This window comes from Sceloporus undulatus, chromosome 1 (genome assembly GCF_019175285.1).
Source record: "Sceloporus undulatus isolate JIND9_A2432 ecotype Alabama chromosome 1, SceUnd_v1.1, whole genome shotgun sequence".
Classification (NCBI taxonomy): domain Eukaryota; kingdom Metazoa; phylum Chordata; class Lepidosauria; order Squamata; family Phrynosomatidae; genus Sceloporus; species Sceloporus undulatus.
Window position 1 is genome coordinate 172774354 of NC_056522.1, and position 21768 is coordinate 172796121.

The 21768-nt window shown below is 38.8% G+C and overlaps 1 protein-coding gene across 7 annotated transcripts in view; it reads left to right on the forward strand.

Moving 5' to 3' along the window:
• The window catches only part of SUPT3H (SPT3 homolog, SAGA and STAGA complex component), a 252130-nt gene that overhangs the window by 5306 nt on the left and 225056 nt on the right, over window positions 1-21768 (forward strand). For 4 of the 7 annotated variants that reach the window (XM_042477039.1, XM_042477031.1, XM_042477051.1 and 1 more), the window contains one exon: window positions 11744-11844. In XM_042477039.1, coding sequence (XP_042332973.1) covers window positions 11744-11844 — 101 coding nt within the window. Of the gene's footprint in view, window positions 1-3621; window positions 3731-8802; window positions 8883-11743; window positions 11845-21768 lie in introns of those variants that run through there. The other 3 variants (XM_042477021.1, XM_042477044.1, XM_042477012.1) reach the window with 3 other exon arrangements.

The window sequence follows — 21768 nt, forward strand, 5'->3', positions numbered from 1 at the left end:
ATTATTATTTATTTTCCAAGTAGTCACTCTTGGCTTCTGCTATTATTTTGCAAGAGTTATGCTGAAATTGAAAGATATAGGGAGAGTTAGGGTGGTTAGCTTTCCAGTTATGAAATATTAGATGTCTTTTTGATTTATGGTCCAGTGAATTAAATGCTAAATTGTTTCTACATATAATTTATCCATGTCCTAGTATCTGCGATTCAGAATTACAACCTTCAGTTTCCAGAATATATTTTGTCTTAATAAAATTTCTTGTTTTCCTTCTCAGATTTCCCCTATTTGTTTTAATTATATCTAACTCACATTTTTTCCTAGAATGCATACAAAAGATTAATATCTTAAATAAAATGTTGACATGTATCCACACACAGATGGTAGAGAGAGATACTGAAAGGTGCTTGTAGTGTCATGTGTCCATTGTAAAGAAGAAACATTACTTTAGATGTGGGTCAGAAAAATGTTTTCAAATGCCAATGCAACCTTTGTCTTTGAGGATGGCTTTGGGCTTGTTGTATCAGCTTATGTGTAAAGGTGAAGCATTAGGGATATGGCAGAGAATGGGAAATTTTGGGAAGAAACTGATTGGTTTAAGTGTGCTTCATGGTTGTGAACCAGTGTTATTTTTACATGAAATGGTAGATGCTAACAGCAGAGTATCATAAATGTTTGTGGTCTCACATAGGCAATTGAAAGGTTGTGTCCGCTGAAGGCGTAGTGTGTTATCTCATTTCCACATGGAATGGGGAATCTCTCTGAGCAGTTCAGCGATTCTGCTTCCCTTCACTCCTCCCCTCCTTCTTGAACTTCATCAATTTGTATATTTTAGTACTGCACAGACTACTTAAACATGATTTATAACAACAACAAAATCACACTGCATAATTGTAAGCATTATGCATTCCAGAAGGCAGTATTTGAGAATGTGTTAAAGCGAAATGTTGAAGATGACAGGTGCATTGTTAAGGGAATTTGATATCAGAAAGTTTCCAGGACTGAACTAACTTGGTGGTTTACAGCTTGCATTTAATGGAAATGGGCAATGAATGGAGTTGATGAGGTGTTTTATGGAATACTGTGTTTGAAATCCCCCCATAAAGTTACAAGGTTCACTTGCTCCCTGTTTTTAGCATTGTCTTACTTTGTAGATTTTAATGTTAGAAGTCATAATAGATGACATTTTTATAAGTGTTTCTGCCTCCTTTTCATCTCACCTTAGATTTTATTGCATGTTTCTTTTTAACCTTTCTGTTTTTCATCCATGGGTGCAGTCCATGTGCTCATTTTTTTCCTCAGGAGTTTTGGCCAGCTTTTTATTTGGAAGCCACTGTGAGTTGCATTTTGTTTTGTTGTTGTTTAACGGTTTTAAAGATTTGTTGAACTTTGTGTAAGATCAGTGTCAAAGTTCAAATGATGACTTTTGTGGTCTTATTAAAACACAGAGGATGTGTCTGAAATGTGATTAGTCAATTAATGACTTGCCATCCTGCAGCAATGTGCAATTTAGTGAACATGCATGTGTTTTAGCAATTATATTTGCATTGTATTCTTAAGAAGAGTGCAAGGCTAATGGCATTTCTGCATGGTGTTCTTAAGCAATAAGACATGTTAGACACGGCATTCCCAGTCACCCCAAGGGGCAGATTAAGGCATAAAGCCAAACCCAAGAAGTGTGATAATCCCTCAGAAATTAATTGGGTGGAATGTTGGGTAGCTTTTGAGAAATGTAATGTCTAAGTTGGAGTAGGGGAGAAAACCAGCTAGACTTGTGCTTCCACTTGTGCTTTGTTTTCCTGAATTTTAGCATCAATCTACTTCACTTGATAATTTTGAAGGGATGCTATGTTTCACAGAATCACTCTCTAAAGACTATGCTAGTGATGGGGAACCTATGGCACGCGTGCCAGAAGTGGCACTCAGAGCACTCTCTGTAGGCACATGTGCCATTGCCCCAACACAGAGTTTGCCAGAGTTTGTCACTAGAAAGCCAGAGGGACATGGCACTTTGCAATAAATAAGTGGGTTTGGGTTGTGGTTTGGGCACTCGGCCTCTAAAAGGTTCACCATCACTGGACTTATACTGTATATTTGTTCAGGGTTAGACCTTTGGTGAGATACAGAACTTGAAGCCAAATATTTTAAAATAATGCTCAGATACTTGACATTTGAATGGCTTGACATGAGAATTTGATTGAGAGTGTGATTATTTTTAGAAATATGTTGAATGGCTGATAATAATTACTGTACAGAAAATGTAATTATCTTGTAAAGGGCTATAGTAGATTCACTGAAACAATGGAACTTGCATAATAGTTGGAGTGTAGTGTTATCATTGATTCAGTGGGTCAAATATATTTGGAACTATTGTAACAACTAATTTAAGTATCCAAGTGTTTTTAGGCTCAAATGCCATAAGCAGTATAATTTGATTTATTTGATGCATTTAAATGATAGATTTTCACTTTCCGTTTTCAGCACTTTCAGAAAGAAAGCCAGAATTCCTCCCTTCTCCATCTGGGGTTAACTTGCTTTGTGAAAGCAAACATTACCATTTTGTTGTGTGTGGAATGGATATCTCTTTACTCTGGTATTCCAAAATCTGCTTTGGAAAGTTGGAAGAGTGTGGTGGAGGTTACAGAATAAGGCAAAAATGAAGGTCTCCTACATGAGTCTTCCTCATGACATTTTGGATGGAAACTTCAGAAATCTTTATTCTAGGATAAATTCAAACCATAATTCCCCCCAAATTTAGGATTGGCTCCTATATAAAATACCAATTTTTTTTAATTTTCATGTAATGCAGTATGAGTAGGAGAAAACTGTAGTTTCCTGATGTCTGTAATCTTTAAAGAGTAGTCACAGAATCTCAATATCATAGAGTTGGAAGAGACTGCTAGGGCCATCCTCTCCAATCCTCTTCTGCTATGCAGGAACTCTCAGTCAAAGCATACCTGACAGATGGCCATCCAACCTCCAAGGAAGGAGACTCTACTACTCTCTGAATCAATGAAAAAAATAATATAAGATTATAAGGAGCAATGCTAGAAGTGCTTTTAGGTGATTTTATACAGAAGACTGTTTTTCTCTGGATTGTTTGAAAGGAAAGAGGTAAAACATTCACCATCAAAAGTATTAATTTCTGTAGTGTCTCTGTTTATTAGGGGCAGTTTTGTGGCATCAGGTTGAATATAAGCTCTGCAAGTGCGGAGTTTTATTCCCCTTGTTGTTGTGTGTGCCTTGTTGTTGTTGTTGCTATTGCTGTGTGCTTTCAAGTTGTTTCTGACTTATGGTGCCCCTAAAGTGAACCTATCACGGGATTATTTTGGCAAGAATTGTTCAGAGAGCCAGAGAACAGTCATCCCTCCACATTTATGAGTTATGCATTTGTGGATTTTGTTATGCATGTATTACTGTATTTGCCCTGCCTCTGCTGCTGCCCTGTACATGATGGAAAATATGTTCTCTCTAGGCATTTGTAGGTCTTCCAGTGTGATTCTGTGGGCACCTTCTGCTGGAAGTTGACCACAGAATTGTGCTAGAGGACCTACAGATGCCTAGAGAAGTGCTTTTTCAGGTAAAAAAAATAACAGGCCTATATTTGCGTTTTCCTCCCTTTCGTAGGGATCCTGTACCCCTCACCACCATGGAAGTTGAAGGCTGACTGTAGATGGAAACCTAACCATACTGCCATCCGAGAGATGCAGCATTAGCAAAGGGACTTCAGAAATGTGTGTGTTTAAAAGGCTTAATAACTGGTGCAGTGCTTCCTCCTCCTTCTCTCATTGCTACCAGATGCAGCATCTGGTAGCATGCCCACCTAGTTGTATAGCAGGTTTTTGGCTATTCCATCGTTAACGATTCAGATATTGAGATAAAATTGTTGTATATTTCAGCATTCTTCTCTCCCCTCTTTGCTATTTAAACCAAGTAGGATTTTTAGATCGCTAGATGTTCCCCCGTATAAAACTCTGTATCACCTCATTTAAACTAGGATAATAAATATTTTTTGTATTTCAGTAAGCAAACTATGTGATTCAGGCCACTTCCTTTTAGGAAGTTAATATCCAAGACAAAGGGAATCCTCTCTTTCTGTTGGTCTCCATCTCCCTCTTCCCACATTCTTCTCCAGAGAGATGGTGAGATTAAAGGTTTCTTCTTTTACCTGAAGTAGTCATTAGTGTAGTTAGGATGTAACCTCCTCATGCCTATGTATATTTCAAGCTTTTAGTAAACCTGTGTTGAACTGCAAGCTACTTGTTTTATTTTGAGACAGTTGGGGTTTTCAGAGAAGCATGGGCCCTATACAGACAGGTCAAAACAAAGGTGCTTCAGGTCACTTTGGAGGTATGGTGTTTCAATGATGTATGTGTCCTAAGAGTCTGGAAGCTGCACCAAAGCTGCACTGTAGTCCTTAGGACTGGAGCGTGGCTTTGGTGCGACTTCTGGACTCTTAGGACACATGCATCATTGAAAAACCATACCTCCAAAGCAGCTTTATTTTGGCCTGTCTGTATCAGGCCATGGTTAGATAAAGACACCTTTCTGTTACTCTGCAGATTTAAAGCTACATTCTAACAGGCTTAGCTTTGATATTTTGATATTTAAATGTTTTGCTTCCTAAACAAAGCTGAAGCTTTAGGAAACTTGAATTGCCCAACAAAAATGGGTAATTTTGCTGTGTTATCCTCTGAGAGTGGCTTCTAACTGTACTTTAAAACTACTTGTAAATTTTAAAAATTATTTTCAGGAATGAGATTACCATTACTGAGGCTTTCTTATACCCTTGTCACAAGTGTGAACCATATACTTTACCATTTCACAGAATGTGAATGAGGAGAGATACCTGCATTGAGTACTGTTGCTCAGTCTTTTTTGCACCAAAATAAAATTGTGCAGTTTGCTATTTAAAGAAGCCTTAAATAAAAACAAACCGACCAATATAGTAAGCATGTTGCTAACAACGGGGGCTTCTCATTGCCACTTGCCTTGGTCCATATGAATAGAATCAAGAAAGTTTGAGACAAACTTCATTTCCAGTCATAAGTATGCATAACCCCAACTTTATTAGAAATTGCCTGAGGGTGAGCGTAAAAGGTAGACCACACACATATAAACATATATAGCTGCTGCTGTTCCTTCTTTATAAAACTTCTGCAAACAAGTTTGAAAAGCTGACATCTGGAATTCAGAGAAGGTTTGGTGATTTGGGTTAATTAATTTACTAGGGTGCTTTTTAATGCCACACACAGACTAATTTTTCATGCATTTCATATTGCATACTTTCCAGCATAAACTGGATTAGATTTCTTGCTAGATAGATAGGATACATTGTTTTCCAAGAATTTTGAAAATTTGGTTTTTAAGAGATATTTCACAAGAAAGATTACTTCAGCTCTCTCATTAAAATAAACTATGTTTGTTTGGAAGGAATATTGAAAATGGCGATTTCTTACTGGCAAGGTTGTTGGCAACCTCATAGGAGTTGTTCCTTGTAAGAGCACCTAAGCATTTTCTGGTAACGGAATATCTCCTGCCAAAACACATCTTGAGGACAAAGGATGCTTAACTTATATGTGTGTGTATGTGTTTTCAAGTCACCTGTTGACTTATGGCGACCTCATGAATTTCATAAGGTTTTCTTAAGCAAGAAATACTCAGAAGTGCTTTTGCCAGTTCATTGCTTTGAAATACAGCCTACATCACCTGGTACTTGCTGACGATCTCCCTTCCAAGTACTAACCAGGGCTGATTCTGCTTAGCTTCCAGGATCAGACAAGATCTGGCATATTTAGGGTATTTAGGTATTTGTCTAAATAAGTCTATATAACTTAACAGACTGCATAAGCAGTACTATGGGCAGTGTCTGCAGCTTCTGTTGTGAGATAGTGAAATGTGTGAAAGGTGTTTGGAATTAGGTTGCTGGCTGTCTAGCAAGAAGGAGCAGCTGTAGTTTCTTTATTATTGAGCAACTTTGAATATTAGACTTCTCTCTCTGAAAATACCATTGTGCATGTTGATGACTTGCTTTAAAGCACTCTGCAATGTGAGCAGTGTCTCATCAGTGGAATTGAACCAGTTGTTTGTAGTGGTGAAAGCTGAAATTGCTCAAAATGATACTGTATTTCCTCACTACTGCTGTATATAATTGGCCACAGTATATCATATACTTGATTATATGTCAACCTCATGTACAAGTTGAAGAAGGTGGGTTTTGGGGCCAGACTTATGGATTTTGGTATGACCAGTGGATAAGTTGAAGGTAAAACTTAGGTGCACGTAACAAAGGATGTAAAGACTAAGCAAAAGAAAATGATGCCAAGAAACTTATAAAATTCTGGTAGTCATAACTGCTTGTGTTTATCCTAAAAGATGAGGATGGAACTATGATAAATAGTGGCTGTGCAATTTGGTAGTGGTGGTGAGGCTACCAGGCACAGAGAGGGCTAAGGAAATGCACATATGTCAAAAAGGATGAAAAGCAAAGTAAAGAAAATGGCAATTATGTTAGCAGTGATTATAGCCTTTAACTTTAATGTGATAACTTCGCCAGATTTTAAACCAGAAAAGCTGACAAACATACACATGTGTCTTATTCAGATTCTTCAGAGCCTGGTTCCTCTCAGTGCTTCTTTGAGGGGAAGTGTCAAAGCCTGCCACCATTGTCGTTTTCCTGCCCAGGCATTCAAAAAAGTCAGAAGCAGCACCACAGCAGAGAGACTAGAGGGAATTAGTGCCGCTTTTAGGAGCTGCCAGAATGGACTAACTCTTGCCTTTTGCCACTCCTCTGAGAAAACGATTATTCCTTTTTTTTTTTTTGACAAGAATTAAAGTGCAGTACATGAATTGATCCATGGAAAAATCGACCCCATGGGGTCAATTTTTTACTGAAATTGCTAGACTTATACATGAGTATATGCAGTATGTCTCTTGGAAGAAAATACCATTTCATCTAAGTTAGCAGTCTGTACCAGACAAGACTTTTAGAAATACTAGATTATGGCCCAGGACAGATGGGCAGGAAACACCATCCTCCGGCCAATTCTAGGGTTCCAGAGCGCACAGCAACTGCACGATCTGGAACCCTAGGACGTGTGGGTGCCGACATCATGGCAGCCTCCCATCTATACAGGGGCTGTCATCGTGATGTAAGCGATGCACAGCATATAGACATTGCTGCACATTGCTTACGTCACAAGTGTTTTCTGGGTTCTTTTTGGGGTGGAGGGACTCCATGAAATTTGGTTGCTGCGGTGTTCCTTTGCAGGAAAATCGGACGCCTCCAACCCGGACTTTCGACAGGGTTTCTGTATCTGTACTCAGACTTGCTAAACTCCGTCCTTGGTAAAAGCTCCATCCTTGAGAATAACTTGGTGAAGGAGATTGCCAGCTTGGAGTGGCCTTTGGCCACTGCAGTCCTGAGCATCTCCCAAGTGACTAGGGACTGTAGCAATTGGATGGCCTGCTCTTAAAAGGCAAGAGGCAGCTTTTCCTTTGGCCAGTGGCCTTAGAGCAGCTTCTGGCCACATCAGGGGCATGCATCATCTGCACGCCATGCCTCTGAAGCAGCCAGAAGCTGCAGTTTTGGGCCCATCTGTTTCGGACCTTATCTGCTTACTAAATGTTTCTACCTCTGTCTTCAGAAGAGAAACAAAGAAAAAGATTCAAAAACCTTTGTCTTGATTGGGGACCAAAGAGATTCAACAGCAAAATGTAGATGACATTTTTTTGCCAGCCTTGCTCCTTACCTTTAGCTTAAATGGGATTGGAAATGTGATTTAGAGACACGACACACTCTTTTTGGTTGTTAGAAAGGGGTAAGTGCTGAATAGGAAGAATGTATTAAGAAATCAAGATGGACTGAAACAATGTTTTTTCCTTGGATCAATTATATTGTCACTGTGTGTGTTTTGTTATACATTGCTTCCATGTTAATTGATGAGAGTTCATGAAAGTTGATTATATCCTCTACCTATTCACAAACTGTGAATACTTCAGAATTTATGTACAAAATTTTGTTCCATTTCAAACACTAATACTTTCATGTTATTTGCTTTAAATAACATGCCACAGAAAAGGAGTGCTGGCAGTACATACATTTTGTCTCCACGGGATGACTACTCATTCAACGCTGTTACAAAGGCCTGTTACAGACAGCCAAAATAAAGCTGCTTCGAGTCACAATGGAGGTATGGTGTTTCAATGATGCATGCATTCTAAGAGTCCAGAAGTCGCACCAAAGCCACTCTCCAGCCCTAAGGACTGGGGCATGGCTTTGGTGTGGCTTCTGGACTCTTAGGATGCACGCATCATTGAAACACCATATCTCTACTGTGACTCGAAGCAGCTTTATTTTGGCTGTCTGTAACAGGCCAAAGTAACCTTTTGGAAGAATTTTCCTCAAGTAAAATTAAAGAAGATTCAGTTCTAGCCACCTCATGATTGAAAGATCATTTTAAAAAATTCTGCTTGTATCTTTGATTTGAGCTAGAGCTGAAACTAGTGTGCCAATTGGCATATATTAAATTGCTGAAGATGTGATTCCTTTCATATAGATGATTGTAAATAAAACCTTTTTTTAAAAAAAAAAGAGATGTTTTCCCTTTACTTTTAAATTATCTTTATGAACAGCAGATTTTCTTCAGAAGAAAAGAATTTGGCAAATATAATGTAGATTTAGTTAGAAGCTCATAATTACTAGTTTTAAATAGTGTTAATCAAATACTACCATCTTCTTATGTGAGTTCATGTGTAAACTAAAGCATGCTGAAATAATCTACAATCCCTTCTGAACATCTGAATTCATTTTGGAAGAATATGGCATGCAGCTGCATTTAAATTCAAAGCAAGAACAACTGCAGTACATTGACCCACTGGATATTACAGTAGGTTTTGAGTTTCATGTTAGTTGGATTTATTGGAGAAAACTGATTTGAGTGCTTCTGCTTTTGGCGGAGTTATTTAATGTCCGGAAGAAAGGAAATAGGACATGCATGTGATGTGACTTTGATGTGTAAAGAAGTTAATTATCTGAACCATCTAACAAATCTTTGCTGGGGAAGTAATTATTTTAAATTGTACAGGGTGGTCTGATGAGTTGTTGTGTTCATCAAAATGCTATCCTACTTCTTAATTTCTAAGTTTTTTTTTTTTTTTGCTGCATCCAGCCCTCTAGTCATAGAATCATAGAATCACAGAGTTGGAAGAGACCCCAATGGCCATCCAGTCCAACCCCCTGCCATGCAGGAACTCTCAATCAAAGCATCCCCAACAGATGGCCATCCAGCCTCTGCTTTAAGACCTCCAAGGAAGGAGACTCCACTACACTCCGAGGAAGGAATGTGTTCCACTGTCGAACAGCCCTTACTGTCAGGAAGTTCCTCCTAATGGTGAGGTGGAATCTCTTTTCCTGCAGCTTGGATCCATTGTTCCTGGTCCTGTTCTCTGAAGCAGCAGAAAACAAGCTTGCTCCCTCCTCAGTGTGACACCCCTTCAAATATTTAAACAGGGCTATCATATCACCTCTTAACCTTCTTTTCTCCAGGCTAAACATCTCCACCTCCCTAAGTCATTCCTCATAGGACATGGTTTCCAGACCCTTCACCTTTTTAATTGCCCTCCTTTGGACATGCTCCAGTTTCTCAATGTCCTTTTTGAATTGTGGCGCCCAGAACTGAACACAATATTTCAGGTGGGACCTGACCAAAGCAGAATAGAGTGGCACTATTACTTCTCTTGATCTAGACACTATACTTTTATTGATGCAACCTAAAATTGCATTGGCCTTTTTGGCTGCCGCATCACACCGTTGACTTATGTTCAATTTGTGGTCTACTTGGACTCCTAGATCCCTTTCACACATGGTGTCGTTCAGCCAGGTGTCGCCCATCCTATATCTGTGCATTTCATTTTTCCACCCTAAGTGCAGTACCTTACATTTTTCTTTGTTGAATTTCATTTTGTTAGCTTTGGCCTAGCTTTCTAGTCTATTCAGGTTGTTTTGAATTTTAATCCTGTCCTCTGGGGTATTAGCTATTCCTTCTAATTTGGTGTCATCTGCAAATTTGATGAGTATGCCCCCAATTATTTCATCCAAGTCATTGATAAAGATGTTGAATAACACTGGGCCCAGGACAGAGCCCTGTGGGACCCAACTGCTCACTTCTCCAGGATGAAAAGGAGCCATTGTTGAGCACTCTTTGGCTTCGGCCAGTCAACCAATTACAAATTCTTGTAACAGTTACCTTGCCTAGCCCACATTTTACAAGCTTGGAAGAATGTCATGGGGAACCTTATCAAAAGCGTTAATGAAACACGTGCCATAGGTTTGCCATCACTGTACTATAACCACACCATTCCTTTCATCTACCAAGCTGATAATTTTATCAAGTTGATTTTAACAAGAGATGGAATATTCACTGGGGTGAATACCAGAATATACATTTACCAAATTTCTGCTCTAAGCCCAAACAACATTTAGAGACGAAATGGCAGATGTTAGATGTGAGGAAGGTAGTGAGGAACAGCAAGCATCAGACACATGGAAACCCTTTCCTACTAAAACTTTAGGGAAAAAAATGTGTCAAAGCAAATGATTTCTTGAAAGCATGCACCTTCCTGTGTTACAACTGTGCTAAGGTGTCACAACCAAAGTATGTGTGGCTGCATTTGACTTGCTGTGTGGCAACTAGTACAGTGTATACAGTCTCAGCATCATTGGTGGCTGTTTGTAATGCTGCTGGGTGGAATGAGGCATTATAAAACAGATTCAAATCAGTACAGGTTCCTTTTGGTCTCATTGTGCTGCGATCGGAGACTTAAACTCACAGGTTCACTTAAGTGTAAACTTTGAAGAAAATGACAGGCTATAGATTTCAAGATACAGAGATTTAAAATCAGCTGAGCAAAATCCGAAATTGTGGTTAATCAAATAGGCAGTAGAATACACTGCCTCATGGTGTTCTCCTTTGGAGGTTTTTAACCAGAGGCTGGATGGCCATTTGTCAGGAATGCTTCAATTGTATATTCCTGTATGGCAGGGAGTTGGATTGGATGGCCCTTGGGGTCTTTTCCAGCTCTTGATTTTGTAAGGCCTTAACCTGGCACTTGAAAAATAACAGTGCCAGTTACGCCTCCCTGAAGCCCCACAGTGAAAATACACTTTCTTTTTGCCCTTGTTTTACTTCTGATGGTAGAGTCAAACAGTGGCATGTGTATGGAGAGATGTTCTATGAGCAAGCGTTACTCAGAGAATGTGATCTCAAGCCATTCAGGCTTTTGTAATACAGGTATTTTCTCAAAAGATAGTTCTTTTTATAGTAATTCTTCAAGGATACCTGGCATATTTTCTCTAGTACTAACTTCAGAATATGCAGCAAAATACAGAATCTTAATTATGTCAAAAGTCTACTTTCATTCCTGTTATGAATTGCTCTTACAAATCTCTTTGCTGGTTATTTTGCCCAATAAAGAGGAGAGAATAGTCACACCTTTTCAGCCTTAGGGGAAGTGAATGGCAAACCTCCTCTGAACAAATCTTGCCAAGAAAATCCCATGATAGCTTCTCCTTAGAGTTGCCATAAGTAAAAAATGACCTGAAGGCATACAACAACATCATAATCATTTCCCCTCATGACATGTATTTTGAACTTCAGAATGAAACATAACTAATTTTAAAGTATTTTTGTGATATTTTGGAGGTTTTTGTGTGTGTTGATTTTTCTACTTTTCTACTTTGTTTGCTCAGATGAACAATACTGGAGCTAGCCCAATGTCAACTGTTCCATCAAGCAGTGGAAGAGGGCCTGCAAAATCAACTAACTTTACTCCTGAATTGCAAACTATGATGTAAGTATAATATACTTACCTTAATATTCTCGATTGACATGACTACAGATAAGTGTAGGAATGACAAATTTATACAATTTATTTTGAAAACTTTAGAAATAGTTTTCAGAGAATTAGAACAACTTAGTAGGGACTCTGCCTGTTGAACTTGTAAATATATGTGGTTAGAGGAAACATCAATAAGGAAATAAGCATTGTGCTAAACATATTTTACATTTGGGTTTGGTCTGAATTTGAATGCTTGACCTTCCGATACTGGTTCCCAGTATCAGAAAGATTTAATTCTATTTTGTAAATCTATCTACTTTCCTTTGAACATATAGGTATTTACCAGTTACCTCCTTGTCATTATACAAAATTATATGCAGTAATTGAATAATGCTTTTTGTGATGGACTTCACGTTTGTAGATGATTTCAGGCTTATTCTTTTTTCTCTTTATCATGATAATAATCGTTACAGAGACATAGGATATAGGAATGATAAAGGAATCCAGTTTCTACTTTGTGATGAAACTAGAAAGCTTTCTTGGTTCATCTCAGAATATCTAGATTTTCTTTAGACCATAGGATTCTTTTTAAAATGACATAATCCTGAAAGATTTCATACTTAAAGCTTGATTATCTGCCTTCTACAATAAGACAGTACCTATTAATCAGGGAAATTAACGTTTTTATATAGGTCCAAGATGCATTGATTTACAGAAAATGGGGAGAGCTCAGCCTAATGAGTGTTTTCTCCATGGGTTATTATTTCTCATTTAGCTAGAAGAAAATTTTCAGCCCAAGACCGATTTTATTTCTTTCTTAGATCAGCACAAGAGAACAGGCTAGATACATTTTTGTGTTGATTTTGTTCAGAACTATAATAAAAATAATCCCTAACTCTTTACTAACACAGATTGACATGTGTTTGAAAAAATTACTCTTGTTAGAAATCCTGTAGGCTAGCTGTCACATACATTTCTTTTAGCAATGAGGTGCTCTATCAGGAATTGTTATAATCATTTCTTAAAAGAGAATCACATGCCTTTAAAAATTTTTAAGTCAAAAGTGTACTTCTTGCTCTAAAGAATAGGATCCAGGTTCTAATACATAATAAATGTATTATTATGGTATTGTTTTGGGAGGGAGGGAATAATGGGTATTTTATGATGTATTTTATATTGTATTTTATCGCTATTGTAAGCTGCCTCAATCCTGGGATATATTATTATTATTATTATTATTATTATTATTATTATTATTATTAAATGTTAACCACACATTGTTTCTAGGAAATGATTAAGTATGTCAGAATTGTTATGTGCCTTCAAGTTATTTTTGACTTATGAAGACCCTAGCACAGTGTTTTTTGGTAAGATTTGTTCAGAGTGGGTTTGCCATTGCCTTCTTATGAAGCTGTGACTTACCCAAAGTCATCCAGTGGGTCTTTGTGGCCACACAGAGTTTTAACACTTGTCTCCTGGAGCCCTAGTCCAGCACTCCGACCACTACATCATGCTGGCTCAGAATTACCTACATGGATTTAGTCAGGATTGCTTCTGGGCAGGATTCAATTACATTATGCTGGAAGTGTGTTACCAGTTTGTTTCAAAACTAAGTGCAGTTGGTGCTTTTTATAAATAAATGGAACATAACTGTCCTATCTAGCTACCTTTACACGGACTGTATCTGGGTAGCTTTATCTTTGTGTGCCTGATTAATTGTCCCTCTATTAGGAGACACTTGTTTCTGATGCACATTTTGATATGCTGCTGTTAGCTACTTTGGACATCTGTTTGGTAGGAAAAGAAGAATACAAACATTGAGTGTTCTGCTTGCTGCCTGCTTCCTTCTTTTTAGATTTATAAGGAAAAATGTAATGAATTGGAACTATTGCCTCTAGTAATGAACTGTACAGCAAATTGATTGCTGTCTTTCCTGAAGTGGATAGTGTTGTGTATTTTTAAATATCCAAAGGGTTGTCACATGGAAGATGACAAGAGTTCATTTTCTTGTAGATCTGAACCAATAGATTAAAATTATAAGAAAGAAATTCTGACTAAACATTAGGAAGAACTTCTGATGGTTAGAGCTGTTCAACAGTTGACTGATCCCAGCCTTGGATGTTGGTTTCTTTTGTTGGAGATATTTAAGGAGAGATTTGATGGCCATATGTCAGGGACACAGTAGTTGTGGATGTCTGCACTGGTAAGAGAACTAAACGAGATGACTTTTGTTGTTCCTTCCAGATCTATGATTGCTTGCCTAAGGTTCCTTTCCTGAGTTGACAGCAGTTAAATTGACATTGTTAATAACACCTGTTGACTCTGATCCAGATCTCAAACAGGGCTCTAGCGTGCATGCTGAGTTCCTGGTGAGCACAGATAACTTTCTGTTACATGAGGAGTGTATGGTGGCTGTATATGTCCTGCAGTGATACACTTGCGGAGTCATTCTTAACACAGCCATGTCAAGAAAAACTAAATATGTATGTTGAAATCCAGGCACACAGTTTATTTCAGACTTGGCTATTTATCTGCTTCATCTGCATGAAGGATCTTAAAAGATGAATATTATATGATTTCATATTGCATCAAAACACTTCACAGTAAGACCAAGCACGTAATATTCTCCACTGAACACTTTTAAGCCCAATATGTTAAATGTATAATCTAAATACCTTCCCCGTGTATTTAGTAAATATCCATTCATGTGAAAAATCCAAGTAGGATTTGTAAGGAAGTAGTTGTTCATGCCATTCTATGTTGGAATGTGAAGCAGCAAAAGATGCCTATGGAAAACAGCATTTAATGCTATTTAAATCTGTTGATTCATTTTCAAAAATTATAGTGAGGCTCCAAACAGTATGTGAAGTCACAATAATGTGTTTCATTTCAAGATCATTTTTATAATCAGATGCAAATTCATTGCCCAAGTTGTGATTATTTTAATCTGAAGGATAGAAATATTTATTAATTAGCCCTTAGGCCATTTCATAATAACACAAAATAACACTAAAACAAGTAAAACACACTGTAAAATCCTATAGAAATTCTATAGTAATTAGAAAAGAGCTAAAATGTAATAACACAGAATCTGAAATGTATATAGAGTACTGTATGGATGTCATATAAATGTAAAACGGTATAAGTACATTAGAAGTACAGTACCTAAAAATGAGACATAGTTATAAAACTGATCATAAAAAATCTATACCACAGGTTCAAGATACAAAAATGAGCAAAAAGAATAAAAAGGAATGTATTACAGCATTAAGATGATAATACTGTACATAAAGTAATAAAATTGAACATAAAGCATCACTCATCAGAATTCTCCATCACCTCTGCAATTTACCCCAATTGACCCCACATATCTAACTCTCAACTGTATAGCTTTATGTAAAAACCAAGCTGTGATAATAGATATTTTTGAATCTTGGCTACTCACGAAGTAAGAGATTCTGACATGGGTATCCCAAAACATTGTTCTTTTGATATAGGGACCAAATACTGATCTCTTTCCTGTTGTACAGATTACACTTGAATAAAATATGAGCTAAATCCTTAATTTCTCGGTCTCCACACATACAGATTCGCTCATTGTAAGGAATACCATTGAAACTTCCATATCAATTATGGTATGTGAATTAATTTAAGGACATTTATTTATGTATTTCATTTTATGCTGTAAACTGCCTCGATCCTTTTTGAAGAGGCGTGATATAAATTAAACGTTTTATTCTTCTTTGTTAGTCCCAAGTAGAATTTGTTGTTGTTAACTGCTTTGGAGTTGACTTCGACCTGTGGTCACCCTATGAATGAGACACCTCAAAGTTACCCTTTCCTCAGTTGCCCTGCTCATTTCCTACAGATTCATCTCTGATTGAATCTATCCATCTCTTTCCTTTTTGCCCTCAACATTATCAAGAATTATTACTAGAGTAGTAATTCAGTACTACTCAGTTAGCGGAAGTTACATAAGTGTTGACTTATTCAGCGATTTATTCAAAGTCTCTGCTCTGGTTGGAATTATTCATTTGATTTAGGCCCCTGTTTCCTTTCTTTTGGCTATTATCAATTTTTCTTCAAACAAATATTTTTTTTTCTATAACAGAATATATTCTGTACTTCAAATAATGCCTATATTTTATTCAGTCTGGGAGCAACTGTAACGTAACATTACAAGAGTTTAGAAATCAAAGGAAGGGCATGAGTCTGGGGAGCCATGGAAAACCAGGGTGATCCTTTGGGAGAGTAGCTGGGCAGCCTCTGTTTTCATATAATTGTGGAGTCCCAATTGAGCACTTTTGGAATTCCACTGCCATCCAGTATACACACAATTCCTGTCAAAGCAGAAGTTATTGTTGGCTACATAAATGGAAGATCTAGACGTCTTCATACTTTTTTAGTCCTACTGCAAGTTTCTCCTTTAAAAGCTATTTGAACAAGCAGGCTTTGATTCAGATATACTTTTCATCAACTGTTCTGTTGACTTCACTGGTACTAATGGAAGTCTTGCAGAAGATTTATTTATTATTTAAATAATTGTGTCACAGGAATAGACTGTAGACAGAAGTATTATAATAATTTCCTTTGGCTTCTGATTTATATGAAGTTGCCACTTTAAAGTAACTGTTCTAGAGTCTTTCAGGAACTTAATAAAAATAAAATGTAATTTTCATTCTTGTCTAAAGTCACAAAATGTAAAGTGAGAAATACAGTGGGCCTCCTTATATGCAAATTTGCCATGCGCAGATTTGAGCATACACACATGGCAAACCCAGAAATTGTCCCCAATGGTGGTGTGCTTGCATGCATGTCACCACTGGGGACAAAAGTCGCTCTCCTCCCCTCCCCTCCTACTCTTTCCGTCCCTCCCTCCCTCCTTAATTCCCTCCCTGCTTCCTTCCCTTGTTCCTTCCCTACATACCTTCTCCTGGCCGCCGCCGCAGAACCTCCTCTTCGCTGCCACCGCCACCTTGTCCTCCTTGCCGTGACGGCTGGGGGAAAGGCCAGGTAAGGATTTTGGAGGCCAAGAAGCCTCCAGCCCGCCCCTGGCCCTTCTGTGGAGGTGGTAGCATTGGTGGTGGCAGCAGCAGAGAGGAGGCCGAAGAGGCCTCTGGCGCTGCTCCTTGGCTTCCTCTCTGCTGCCACCGCCACTGCCGGGAGGAAGCCCGGGTGCTGCTCCTGGAGGTTTCTTGGCCTTTCCCTTATGTGGGGGATCCATTCCGGACCCCCCGTGTAAGGGAAAACGTGTACGCTCAAGTCCCATTAGACGTAATGGGGCTCGTGCCCATGGTGCACCGCGGGCACACACCCCATTACTTCTTTGGGGCGCATCAGCATTTTTTCCGGTGCGGCTTCCAGCATATGCGTAAGGTGCACCTGCGTATAACACGGGCACACTGTATTCCCACAGAACGCTCTGTATGCAGTCTATTATCCCCTCTGTTGTAAACTGCTCGGATTCCCAGTGAGTGGGCAGTATGTAAATAAATCCTATTATTTGTGGGTGATGGGGGTAGGTTGGTGCCTATGTCCCTTTACAGATGTGGAATCATCACTTTCAATTAAGAGAATGTGAAAGCCCATTTGAGCAGCAGATTTCCATGGGCATTTAGTACTCCTACACATGGAAAGAACAGGTGGATGAGGGCATGTGCCTGTCAGCCCCTCCCCCTTTATACTGAAGGTGCTGAATAGTTATGAGAGAGACAGATTAATTGCTGTGCTATCTGCTATCTATAATAGTTGCTACTTTTTGTTTCCTTTGTGTTACAAATGGTAAAAAATTGGTAATCCAGATGCAAAATCCTGCATTGTGTTTTCAGTGAGAACTACAAATTGTACATCCATATCAGTTAGTGGCAGGCATGATAAAGACTGGAAAAAATAAAAAGAAAAAACAAGGAGACATATATAGTGGAAAAGGAAATGAATAAAGGACAATAAAATAAACCACTATATAAACACTAAGCTCATACTAAATTGTTAGCTACATAAGCAACCAAGAAAGAAAAATATTGAAAGATAACAATTAAATAATAAGAAAACAGTATCTTCTTCTAATATTTTCAGTCTAACAAAAGATTGTTGTTTTAAAAAGTTGGTTCTTTGTACACTTGAAGTTTTCCCTTTAGGCATTTTACATATGTGGAGAACTCTACCCCAAGATACTCCCATATCTTGTCAAAAGGAATGAAAGAATACCCAAAATTAGGTGTCTGAATTTCAGTAATCCCTACAAGGTGGATGAAAGCAGAAGAGCTAATAATATCCAAAATAGAAGAAAGATTATCAGCTACAATAGTGGTTTTGGATGACAAAGAATGCATGAACATGAGAGCAAAGTTTATATAAGACAGCCAAGACACAGCAGCTGAAGGAAAAGAGTAAGATAAACTACACCAAATAAGAACAATGCAGTCTTATAGCAAATATTAGTTCTGTCTGTCTCAAGCTTTTGCTTAATATTTTGATAGTAGCGTCTACTTTTTCTCTTGCAGTCCTCTTTATTCTTTTCTTAAAAAAGATAAATTTCAACTCCTTCTCCACTCCACCCTCCATGAGAGGTGGGGGATCTGAGAGATGGTTGTAGAAGGCTGTAGTGACATTCAGAGGTCCTCTCTCCCTTGCAAGCTAGAATTATTATTATTATTATTATTATTATTATTATTATTATTATTATTATTATTTTATTAAACTTTATTTCTAGAGCGCTGTAATTATACATCCATCCTCTCATCTCCCTCTTCCATCCCTCCCCCTGTGCCATGTGGATGCAGGTGGGGGAAGCTGCTCAACCCTTCTAGTAGTGACTTTTTCCTCTCTTGAGAGACATCTTTCAAAAGTGCATAGTTTTCAAAAATGTCTGGCAACTGGGAGAAAATTAGTTAAAATATTTGTTCTCCTTAGCAGGAACAAATAATGTAACACAGCACATAATTAGTGTGTGTACTGGAGATGAAGAGGGTGAGTTTGAAAATTTAGGAACCACTTGATCCCAATAGTTTTCTGAAAAGGTGACACATAAGATTGTTTTAGGGTGTACAACTATTTTATCTAACTTTTTGTCAAATTGTAAAATGTTTGGCTGAAATTTTACTTCAAACAAAACCTGTGATAGTTGGAGACATTTCTGCATGATTGGTGTCTCTTCAGACCTTCACTGTAATGCCCCAGTCATTTCAAAGCTGTGAAATCTTTATTGCTGAGGTGGTAGTAGCTAGCAGATAGATTCTTCAGAAAAGTATTTGGTAGGAATGCAAGATATTCTTCAGTCTTTTAGTCTAAAAAAAATTGGTCAAGCCTGTTCTAGACCTCAAGCAGTTCAGCTTTTCCTGACTATATTTCCTACAATTTCAGCTGTTCAAATTTGCTTAATGTTTTTTTAAAAATTCATTTTGGGTAACATTGAGGGGGAAATGAGAATAAAGATTTTGCCTGTGAGAATACTGGTAGACCAAACTGCAATTTGAGGTTGTATGGGATTTCTCTATTCTATTGAACTGAAGACCAGTTTACCACATTTGAACCCAGAAGATTTACTATGGCTGCATTATGAAAAAAAATAGTTTGTCTAGCTGAATTTGTCGCAAGTTATTAATGGATTTAGTCTTATGTTTATAAAAGAGATCTGGAGTAAGGAAGAGAATTTTCTGAAAATTCTGTGGTCCCTAGAATTCCCCCTGAAATATATCAAAACAGGCAAGCAATAGTTTTCCTTCTACCTTTACACAAGTTCCATCTACCTTTACACAAGCAAGTGGGTGGTAGGAAAGCTGTACCGCATGTTATCTATGTGTTGTCTGTGTATATGCTACCATTATATAGAAACATATTACTATGCTGAAAGGGAAAATGTTGAGTATAGGTGGATTATGTCAGCAGGATATTGATCAGCACTAAAATTCAACAAAGATAAATTGCCCAAGATTTGAGCAAGAATACCCAAGGGGAAGGTTGGGCAACTGTAGGCAAGAGCCTTTGTATCCTTGTCTTGTGGTGATCACTTATAGTACAGATGGATGGTCAACAGATTGATCTGTTATTATTATTATTAACCTTTATTTATGAAGCACTGTAAATTTACAACAACAATTGTAAACAACTGTAAACAACAAGCTGTAAACAACAACAATCTGTTGTTGTTAGTTAATTGCTTGTCATGGCCAGCCACGAGGAAGACTCAGAGGATGACAACGAGGACTTGGCTCCTCAGGTGTAGGAAGAACCTGAGGCTGTGCCAGGCCCCAGTTCTGCCATGCCAGGTCCCAGCTCTGCTCTCCCAGCCCCAGTGGTTTTGGCTTAGCCAGATCCTAGCTCTGTGGGATCTTCTCCAGCGGAGCCTGAGGCTCAGCAGCCCAGCCTTGCCCCAGTAGAAGTGCCAGACTTGGGAGACATTCAGCAGCAGAGCATTGAGATTCCTACCTTTAGCCAGAGAAGATCAGAAAGGGCATGCCTTCGGCATTCCAAGAGGCTTGCTGAGAAGCGCTCATTAGGCAGTCAGCAGCTGTGTGATAAGGGAGCTAGATGTAAGGCAACTGGCAGATGCTGAGCTCTTTTGCCAGAGACTATTAGTTCTCATTAGTGAATGCTGCTTGATCTGTGTCCAGGAAAGCAGCCAAATGGCTGATAAGCCAGCTAGTTCTTAAACAAACCCCCAGATAGCAGTGTCAGTGCAAGCAACACAGTCTTGGAGATTCAAAGCAGTATCAGCAGAAGGATTACCAAAAGAGTTGTCAGACAAACAGAGATTCAAGGTATCAGATAGGCAGTTTGATGAGGCAGTCCAAGGTCAAGGTTTCCAGATAATCAAGGTAGTCAGCAATCTAGGAAACAAGGATTTGTTCCAAGAAGCCACAGGAGCCAGAGATAGAGTCTTTTCTATAGAAAAGGCAGATAACCACTGGCAAAGAGCCACACATGTTCCAGCTGCCTAAATAGGCAAGCAGCAGGCCTTCAAGTTTGTCTGATCACAAACGTGCTTCTGATAAAGCCTCTGTGATCTTTGAAGGCCCTCTCTTTCGGGTCGACGCTCCCTGAAGGTAGGCACACTTCCCAGATCCTCCTCTATGTCCACAGCCTCGGCCCCAGGCAAACCTGGCTGCTGAATCTCTGGAGGGGCCACAGACTCTGCTCCAACAGAGCTAGGGCCAGCCTTAGGCTCCTCAATTACAGGTTCAGGTCCCAGGGGCTCTGGCTCATCCTCTGAGTCCTCCGAGTCGTCTTCTAGGCTGGGCATGACAATTGGGCTCCGGGCTTCCTAGACTCTTGACTGCCTTTGAATCTTTGACGTTGGACCAGACACTTGACCAACCCTCTAGTACTCTTGACCTCGGACTGGACTGATAGTGTGGCTCTCTGTAATCTTGAACTTTGGACTGGCTAGTGGCATATTCTATTGGACATTGTTTGGCATTGAGGAGGAACTGCTGCTGGCAGCTGAGCGTGTTTATCTTGCCCAGTAGGCTCTTATCAGCCGTGTGAGTGTCTGTGTTGACAGCATTCCCAGACAGAGCCCTTGAGTTGGCCCTCACTCATGGTGATCCTGTGAATGAAGTATCTCGAAGCTCCCCTATGTTCCACTGCTCTGCTTGGATCCTGTAAATTCAGACCTATTGCTTCCCTGATTGAGTCTATCCATCTAGCGTGCAGTCTTCCTCTCCTTCTACTTCTTTCTACTTTCTACATTATTGTCTTTTCTAGTGCGTCATGCTTTCTTATGATGTGGCCAAACTATGATAGCCTCAGTTTCATCACCTTGGCATCCAGAGAGTTCAAGCTTAATCTGTTCCAAGACTCATTTGTTTGTTTTGGGCTGTCTGTGGTATCCTCAGCACTCTTCTCCAGCACCATATCTCAAATGAGTTTATTTTCTTTATGTTGGCAATCTTCATTGTCCAGCTCTTACATTAGTATACTGTGGTGAGAAGTAAA